This window comes from Coffea eugenioides, chromosome 6 (assembly GCF_003713205.1).
Source record: "Coffea eugenioides isolate CCC68of chromosome 6, Ceug_1.0, whole genome shotgun sequence".
Lineage (NCBI taxonomy): Eukaryota > Viridiplantae > Streptophyta > Magnoliopsida > Gentianales > Rubiaceae > Coffea > Coffea eugenioides.
The window spans coordinates 33038373-33048027 of record NC_040040.1 but is presented as its reverse complement, the minus strand read 5'-3'; the positions used below and the strand labels follow the sequence as shown (position 1 = coordinate 33048027).

The 9655-nt window shown below is 34.9% G+C and overlaps 1 protein-coding gene across 1 annotated transcript; it reads right to left on the bottom strand.

Annotated features, from left to right (window-relative positions):
• Window positions 1-278: 278 nt before the first annotated feature.
• On the bottom strand, window positions 279-4623 carry LOC113776101 (senescence-specific cysteine protease SAG39-like; the record flags this gene model as incomplete). Its single annotated transcript, XM_027321182.1, has 3 exons — window positions 4197-4623; window positions 2840-3436; window positions 279-298 (listed from the first exon to the last, which is right to left on the bottom strand). Coding segments are annotated over exons 1-3 (1044 nt in total), but the record flags the coding sequence as incomplete, so codon positions are not given.
• Between the last annotated feature and the right edge of the window lie 5032 nt (window positions 4624-9655).

The window sequence follows — 9655 nt, the reverse complement described above, 5'->3', positions numbered from 1 at the left end:
CTTAGAGAAGCATTTGGTTTTTCACTTGTAACCATCTTGTACAAGAACATAGCAGGAATTGGAGAGCTTTACCTTCAATTGGCTAAGCTTTCTTTTACCTTTCTTATACTTGTACTTCATGATGTTTTGCATTAATAAACTTGTGAGTTTGATTGTTAAATCATTCATGAGTAGCTAATTTCCTTTATCTAGGGAGTAGATGAAGCTTATGGCCAAATGATATGAAGTGATTGTGATTTATGCTTGTTATGTCTTGTATTAACTTATCTACTTGTGTATGTTGGATTACTTGTTGTTGCTTGATCACCAATAGCAGGTTTATAGTTGTTTTTACTCATTGAGAAATGGTAAAAATAATGGAATGACATAAGTAGAGCTTGAGTAGTATATTCATGAGAATAGAAATACATTCAAGTGGATAAAATCTATATTTCAGGTATGCACAAAACAGATTTAGTATTTTCCAAGAGATTAGGAAAAACTAATCTGTTTTAACCCATTATTATCATGAAAATGTGATTTTGGTATTTCTGGAAATGAATCCTTGGTTAAACAAGAGCAGTAACAAGTGTTGAATTAATTCATTTTAGATCTTTTGTGTCATAAGTGGAATCTACATCCCTAGATCTTAATATTTAGTGAATTCTACTCCCCTTGAGATATTGCAATTTTCTAGTTAAGAACTCTTGTAGTTGAATTAAAATCTGAAGTTTCTGCTCAAATTAATTGTGAGTCTAAATAATAGAGTAAATTAGTATCTAATAATTGTTTTAAATTGCTCCTCGTGGGATCGACCCGATACACATCTCGTACTACAATTGCGACCTGTATACTTGCAGTCCAACGGGTGTAAATTCGGAATTAAACTTGCACTTAAAGTAAAAACCCGTCAATGTCGTTGGAGTGAATCTCCTCGACACTTACATGATACAAGGGGGACGCCCAAACTCATAGGCTGACCTTGGAACTCGAGCCGGCATGGGCTTGGTCGGGAACCCTGGTGAGTCATGAGAATCACATGATAAGCTTGATCTATTTGAGAGATCTTGCTTGGCATACTCGTGGAGTATAGCCTTATAAATGTCGTGCGGGCCCGAAGCGGTGTAGGGTGGACGGATGAGAAGTAAGTGGTGATCTACGGTTTGGAAATATCAACCCAGTTGACGGAGAGTCATCACGGGAAGATATACGAATGAACTGGCAAAGCAAGTGGAACTTAGCTCCTGAGAGCTACTATATCCTTGAATTGTTTCTGCTTACTTTCACTGGTTTTATTAATTACTTGTAATTATCTCTTGAACTGTTATTTGGGACTGTTATCTGGACTACGTGCTTGCATGTGTGTTCTTGGCCTCACGAGCGTTTTGCTCACCCTGTAGATTTATTTTCCTTAACAGGATTGGACTTGGAGAAATGTTGGAGAAACCCCTCTTGGCGTACTCTTGTTTTAGGGTTTCCGTTGCACTTTGGGGCTAGACTTGTGATTGATGTATATTTTGAATATTGATGTATTTCGAGGTCCCGATGTAATGATTGGGCAGATGTTGAATATTGATAAGCTTGAATGCTTACGCACTGATTGTATTTATGATATTTAATCGTAACGTCTAGTATTGTATTAAACTTGGACGGAAATTGCTTGAATCCTGGCGAGAGTTGGGCAGGCGTCCCGCGGATACCCTTTGGTTCGCCTTAGGGAGAAGTGGGGGCGTCACAGATACCACAATGAAATGCACTATAGTACCATCAAAAATAATAAATTGCTCTATTATTCTAGCTTATCTCAACCGTTGTGGCTTTTGAACACAAAAGTTGACACAAGCAACTTGATGATGCACAAGATGAAGAGCGAGTCATGTATATGCCCGAGTAAATATGATATCGTAATTGTTATCCTAGTGGTAAATTAGGTGTATTCCTAGATAATAGGATAAAGTTCTGTTCTCTCCCATTCTCTCTTCCAATACGATAGCAATATATCATATATTAAAAAAATTAAAAGAAAAACATATAAAAATGAAACTGCTCGAAATCTTTCCTGATTGACAATCGGAAAGTTCCACAAACAATCAACTTTTTAAGTATTGATCCTCTTGATCTTGACCCTGAGTAGATAAACAGTATACCTATAGAATCAAATAAAACAGAACCAAAATGTAATTTAGCTTAAAAACATGCAAAGCAAAGGCAGCTCAAATATTTTTCAACCTCTCTATATATAAATTGTGGAGAAGAAACTTTAGATCAAAAGTATAACAAGTATACGAATGAAAGAGACCTTGTGCTATAGAAACAATTACCTTTAAACAATTTAAGGGAATCATTTTCATATGTATGATTGTATTATGAAAACTCTTAAGTCTTACCTATAGTTTTGTTATTTTATTTTCAGTCCATATTCTAATGAACTCTGTGCAATAGTGAAGTTTACATTTGTTTTAGAGCTTTTTTTTATAACTTGAGTCCAAAATCAATGGAGATCAATCCACATGAATCAACAAGGTTCTATCAGGGTCTCAACATTTCTTTCTTTAAACACTTATGATCCAGGTTTTGATTCCCTTTTATCATATGGAGTGCTAATACTAGCAGCTTTGTTAATTCTAGTACGTATCATGTCATATGTGTTTTGTTAAGGATAACTTCGTCTCGTGATCATTACATTTTTTTCAAATAAAACATTCTTTGAATCTTTAAATACATATTTTCATGTACATAATGGCAACAATGTTGATATTATATATAGCACAATTGATAAGACAAGACGCATTTGAAATTTCCAAAGAATCCAAACATTGTTGTCGTCTTGTCGAAAGAAAGCTTCATCCATTATTTCAACATTTTAGACCGGTAGGGTAAGAAGCTTGCATGGCAATGCCACAGAGTCCTTCCTTGGCATCAATATCTCTCTGCATTCTGATGTATCCATTCTCACCCCAACTGGTTCCCCAAGAATTCTTCACTAGCCAATACTTGGTGCCATCAGTACTCGTACCATAACCAACTGCTGTGACACCATGGTCCAGTTCAGTCCCACAATCGCCTGTAAAAACACCGCTTGAGTAGAACTGGAATGCTGATCCACTAGCATCAATGGCAACTGACACAGGTTGGTTGGCCACAGCCTTCAGAAGTGCAGCCTCACTATTTGCAGGGACATCTTCGTAACCTGTAATCTTTGCAGCATGGTTAGCTTCCTTGTTTGCATTGCAAGTTCCATCAGTTCCTTGATATGGGTAATTTGTTTCGGTTGTAAGGCCTTTGTTCTTGATGATGAACTTGAATGCATCGTCCATGAGTCCTCCACCGCAGCCTTCATCTTCACCAGCAGTGTCACAATCAACAAGCTCTTGCTCAGATAATGAGATTAACTTACCAGTTGTGAGTTGGTTGATTCCTTCCATGGCTGCAACAGCTGAAAATGCCCAGCAGCATCCTGGATTTTCAAAAGATTTTATTGTCAATGACTTAGCTTAAAAAGTATAGCTCAAAAAAAAAAAAAAGGAGCAGAATCAATAATAATTAGTAAATTACTAATTATTATTCCCAGATTTGCATTTATATTGTGGCTGGTATGTAAAAGAAAGTTGAATACTCCAGACAGATTAAAGAATTGGGGTATGGCAGTGGAGTCAACTGAATGTGTACTATGCTCTGCAGCTGAAAAGAGCGTTGATCGTCTGTTTTTTATGTGCAAAACTTCATCCAAGATTTGGGAAAAAGCTCAGAGAATGTGTTTGACATTTAGAGGGATCAATACGCTAGAGGAGGAGCTTCAGTGGGTATTCAAACATTGGACCGGTGAGACTTTCGTGCAGCAGTTCAAAAAGCTTGTTTTTTCTGTGGTGATTTATCATATTTGGAGGGCACGTAGTGCTGCTATATTCAGGTCTGCTTCAGTTTTGGCTGATAGCATCAAGGAAGCTATAGTAGAGGAGATTACGCATGTGGTTCTTGCATGGGGAAAGATCCCAAAGTCTCATGAAAGCTGGAAATTGGCTTTGAAATGGAATATCCCGTTCACAGTGTTTTGTTTGTGTAATGGTCCGACATAGGCTCCTGTGGTAGTTAGTTTAACATGTAAAATGAGATATTCTATCTTGTGTACGAATTTACCTGTCCCATATCAATGAAAGTTACAGTTTTGCCTAAAAAAAATTAGTAAATTACTAAGATAATAAATTTATCAGACTTACCGCATTGGCCTTGATCCTTGACTCCTGTAACAGCTCCTTTCTTTCTCCAGTCCATACTTGCTGGAACTGCACTGACATTTTCATACATAAATGATTTTGATTCGCACACTTTCCACGGTTTATATTTATTTCGAGCTGCCCTGAATTCTTCATTTGTCAAATCTGCAAATTGGTTGATGTCTAACTTGTAAGGTCGATTTCCAGCTTTGTTGAAAGACGCTATGAAATTCACATTTTCCTTGAATATCTTATATCTATCCGCCTTCTCTGCGTCATCCTTGTATACGCATCCATGCTGAGCCATCCATTGCTCGTGTTTTTCAGTCATTGAGGCTTCATTCAAGCTGCGCGATGTGGCTTGAGAAGCCATCATTGCCAGCATTAAGACTGCAGTCAGACTAAGCTTCCAGCTAAATCTCAAAGCCATTGTTTATGGACTGAAAATATCTAAATTATGTGAATGAGAAGTGGCGCTGCATCCCATCGTGAAAAATAGGTATTTATAGACATTTCATTTTATATGGTTTCACTATGGTTTTCTTTTAACTTTGAACTATTTGGACAGAAAGTGAACTCCCGAGAGACCCCGGCAAGTTATGCATGAAATGGACGTCGAAGCTCAATGGCGTAAACGTTGCTCCCGTCGTGAAAAATAGGTATTTATGGACATTTCATTTTATATGGTTTCACCATGGTTTTCTTTTAACTTTGAACAATTTGGACAGAAAATGAACTCCCTAGAGATCCCGGCGAGTTATGCATGAAATGGACGTCGAAGCTCAATGGCGTAAACGTTGCTCCATTGTGTTGCACACAATATCTGCTGGCTTTATTTGTCTTCTTCTCATGGTTCTTTCCTAACATTTTGGACATTAAATACTGAACTGCAACTTCATAAGACTAAGAATATAGGATCTTATATATGACATAAGAATACTGACATCGAGTCTCAGTGCTTATCAAATATTCAAACGAAAAACCTCCTTAAAGTTTTGCATAATGCCACATCACCCCCTTAAAGTTTTAAAGTAGCTGTATAACTCCCTATAGTTCATAATATCCACTTAACTCCTTATAATTTTCATGAATATGCACTTTATTTCCTTGTAATTTTTATATTTATCCACATAACTTTCCTATGATTTTGTACAATATGGTTAGACCATTGTTCGATTTAGTATTTAATTAAGAACAATATTGGTATTTCAACTAACAATATCACAAAGACTATTTTTCATTAAATTTCTAGGACAAAATACACTTTATCTCCCAGTGGTTTAGCGCTTTTTTACATAACCCCCTATGGTTTCAAAAGTTATACATAATCTCCTCATGATTTTGGATTAAAGTATCAAAATGACGGAATTTGTATTCCATAACGGAGTCGACTAAAATGTCAAAAGTATCCCTATGTAAAGTTAAAAATTATTTATTAACCATAGGGGATTATATATATATTTTGAAAACCATAAGGGAGTTATATGGTAAAATACTAAATCATAAGGGGGTTCTATGGTAAAATATAAAACTATACGGGGTTAGAGTGTCATGCATATTATGTTTATATATTTTGGTCATTTCATCTATTTTAATTTCTAAACAAGGGTAATTTCGATATTTCTATGTGTTACATTACAAATGATAATTTCCATCACTTTGACATTTTAATCCAAAATATGAGAGGTTATATATAGATTTTGAAACTATATGAGAGTTATGTAAAAAATTACTAAACCATAGGCGATAAAGCGTATTTTCCCAAATTTCTACTTTACATGAAACCATATATGGTAGGGATTATGTATAATTTACTCGGAAAAGCACAACTTGCAACACCGATTGATACATATGAAGTTTCAAGTTTGTGACTTAATTATTCCTTGATAATCATAGTCGGGCTCAAGAAACATTTATTATGGAAAGCATTCGTTGAGTTACCCATGAGAGGGAATTTAAATATAAATGAAAACGTTAGACATGTCCAATTAAGATATTGACCAATATTTTGCTGTCTAGCAATAACATTTTTTATTTGGCTATGATGGTAAATGAACCTTTCCCTCCATATTTGGAAAAGCAAAAGAAGCCAAATTTTTAATGGGCGTAAGCACATTACTCCTGTAAATGGGAATTTGACCAGGAAGGGTAATTAAAGAAAGCAAATCGAAGAGTGGTTTGCTGTTGCCAAAAACCGTTTTTTGTTATTATTTCAAAACTCTCAAATGCATAATTATTTAATTCAGCCTAGAAAGAAAAACCCCGCAAAGGGACCGGGTGGATGAGTCACTAGTTCAACTCATGAGTTGATGGTTGAACTAGTAATATTTATAAATATATGTAATATATTAGTCATCTTAATATATGTAGAATTTATAAATAAAGTGCTTTTAAATATTAATTATTATATTTAGAAAGATATATTATCAATATATAAACATTACTGAAGGACTCAATTTACTTATATCATGTTTTGTAAATATAAAGCATGTATTCAAATATTAAAAAAAATATTTATTTATTAAAACAACAAACTTTTAGGAATTAAAATTAATCTTTTGTTAATGTTTTGTCTAAAAAGTATTTCTTTATGAATTATTGTTACGTAATAATAACACTTTCAATTTGAGAGTTGAATTAATTATGCTATAAAAATATATATATATTTGAAGGGACATTTGATCAACAAGTAAAAGGTTAGCCTAGTCATAAAGGCTCTTGTACAACTAAAAAAAGATCCCAGCTTTTAATTTTGGCAAAAGCATATATTTTGGTCCAAAAACAAAGAACCATTGGGTCATGTAAAGGTTTTTGGTTGAACCATCTCGTCAAGCGAGCTGTAGTAGGTTTGACTCAATCAACTTCTTATCCAGTCAAACTCGGAACCCAATCCGGCGTAATAGTGATTTCACTAGGCCGAAAGGTAAGTCGGGTTCAAAACGTTAATTACATTGTGTATCTTTAAAAGTTAATTACATTTATCTCTCTTGAGATTTAACCTAATTGCTAATCAACTTCCAAAATTTGATCAAATTACACTCTCACCTTTTGGATGGCCAAATGTTTAACAAAAATATGCTGCTGATGTCAGTAAAATGCTAGTCTGAGAATCAAAAAATACCCTTATGGGACCTATATATTATCATTTTTCTTCCTTATTAACACAAAAAAATTTAATTTGTTGTAGACCCAATAAATATAGAAGACTAATTAAAAACACTAGAAAATGCTTAACAATTTTTTATAAGGAAATAAAAGATTAAGGAGCAGAGTGCCACCACAAGCACCATTCTCACCTTCTTCAAATTTTCATATTTCTCTTTTTTTCTTAACAAGTAACTTACCAATTTTTCCACTTCCTCTGTCATCTTCTTTGATTTACGTACACAGTTCAAACACACTCCAAATTAACGGCTATAGTATTCCTTATATATTTTAAAAATTATAAAGTGTGAGAACCCGAGAAAATTTCGAGTAAGCTTTGTACGTATTATTTTTATTTTGCTATTAGAACTAATAATTGGTCAATTAAATGTCTAAATTTAAACTTTACAAAAGAAAATCAAGAATTTATAAATATTTTGGCGTGGTGTAAATATATATAACAAAAGTTGGGGGTTCATGCATGAGATCATAAGATTTCAGGCCTTGGAGAGCTATTAAACTATAATTAAAAGACCAAACTAACTCTTCAATTCAGCAAATTCACGATGCGACCATTAGCTATCAGATTATTTGAAGCAAGAGTGAGTGGAGAGCTTCGGTATTAGCAATCACCGACTGATGAAGCTTTGTGTGATCAGTCACTTAGTTATTATCGACTGAGAGGAACAAAAGAAGAGAAGTGAGAGCGACTGAAACTTCTTTCTCATCTTCATTTCCGAAGCTGTGCGAAAGAGTGAGAGTGAAGGAGCAATTCTGGTGCCTTCCAGCCACAACCGAGTGAGTGATAAGAGGAGGAAGTCTGGAGTGATCACCGAGAGAAGGAATGAGAACCGACAGCAGGCTTCACCATTTCTTCATCCTTTTATCATCCTAAACCGAGAGCTAAGTGAGTGAAAGAGGAGAAACCAGCTTGCAACTTCAGATATCAGCTGCAACTGTGAGGAAAATAGTTGGAGCAAGAGCTAGAGGAACCGAAACAGAGGAAGTTGGAGTAATCTGCCATTATCAAATTTAAGGGAAAAAAGGTAAAGAAATTCTGTAATCACCTTTTATTTACTAGATATCAGAGAGTAGATTGAATGCATGTTAGTTTAGCAAGGGAATAACAAGTTTTAACCGAAGGAAAAATCTGTTAAAGAGGAAAAACTTGGAACAGGATTGAAGTGCAGGAACGGGGAGTTATTATCTAATGTTGCAGCCTGTGATTAGTGTAAAACTGGAAACTAATGGTAGATTTTTCATGTAATACGTTGGTCTCTGTTGTTTGAGAGGTTTAGTTGAAGAAAACTTGGGGAAAAGTTGGATTTTGGATGGAAACCAAGGGAAGTTTTCTGCTGCAAAATTTTCCAGCTTATCCGAGAGAGAAAATGGACAGATTCCTAGCTGTTTTCATGATTTTTGGTCTTGATTATCTATGTTAAACTGTAATATATGATATATAAGAGCTTGGTCTGAACATGCATGAAAGATTTGAGCATGAACTGAAGAGATTATTAGAGAGAAAAATTGTGTTAAGATTGCTGCTATAATTCTGGAAAAAAATGCCGAGGGAGGAAAACTGAGAGAAGAACCAGTGTTGTTCTGATTTGTCCTTGGCTGCCATCTTGTGTGTTTGCTGAGGGTACTCTGTAGTTTAGCAACCAACTCTTGCATGTGGATTTTAACGAACAAAAATGAAGCAATCTGTTGAGAGAGAGAAGGATAGCCGAGAGGGAGGGAATTAAGTGAGAACCATTTTTCCTTTCCAATTTCAATTCTGTGAACTCTCTCACCTGACATTTGATGATACTCTGTAGTTTAATCAGTATATTAACTCAATGAATTGCGTTTACACTGAATGAATTAGGGAGGAAAAGCTATGAAATACGTAGTTCCTTACTTCACAGCCGGGAGAGAAGAAAAAATAAATAGACTGATCAGTTTTCTTTTCCTCTAAGTGAGCTGCACCATCTTTTGTGTTCTGTACAAGGCTCATTTGTAGTTTAATAAACGTGGTTAACATGTCTAGTTGGGATAAAAACTTGGAAGGAGGAACTTGAGTGAAACGGCAAACATTGGACCGATATATACATAGCTAAGGGATTGCTTAAAAGCTGTGATGGTTAAGACTGATTTGTGTGCATAGTTTGCACAAAACATTGGTTACAATTAAATGTTTCTTATCCTAATTCATGGTAGATTAAATGTAAGTTAAGTAGTTGGTGATTTAATCAAGTGAAAAATGAAGTTATTGGATGAAAACTTGAAGTTTTGTTGCTGAATTTATGTAGATAGGTTGTATGGCAATGAGTTAAAAC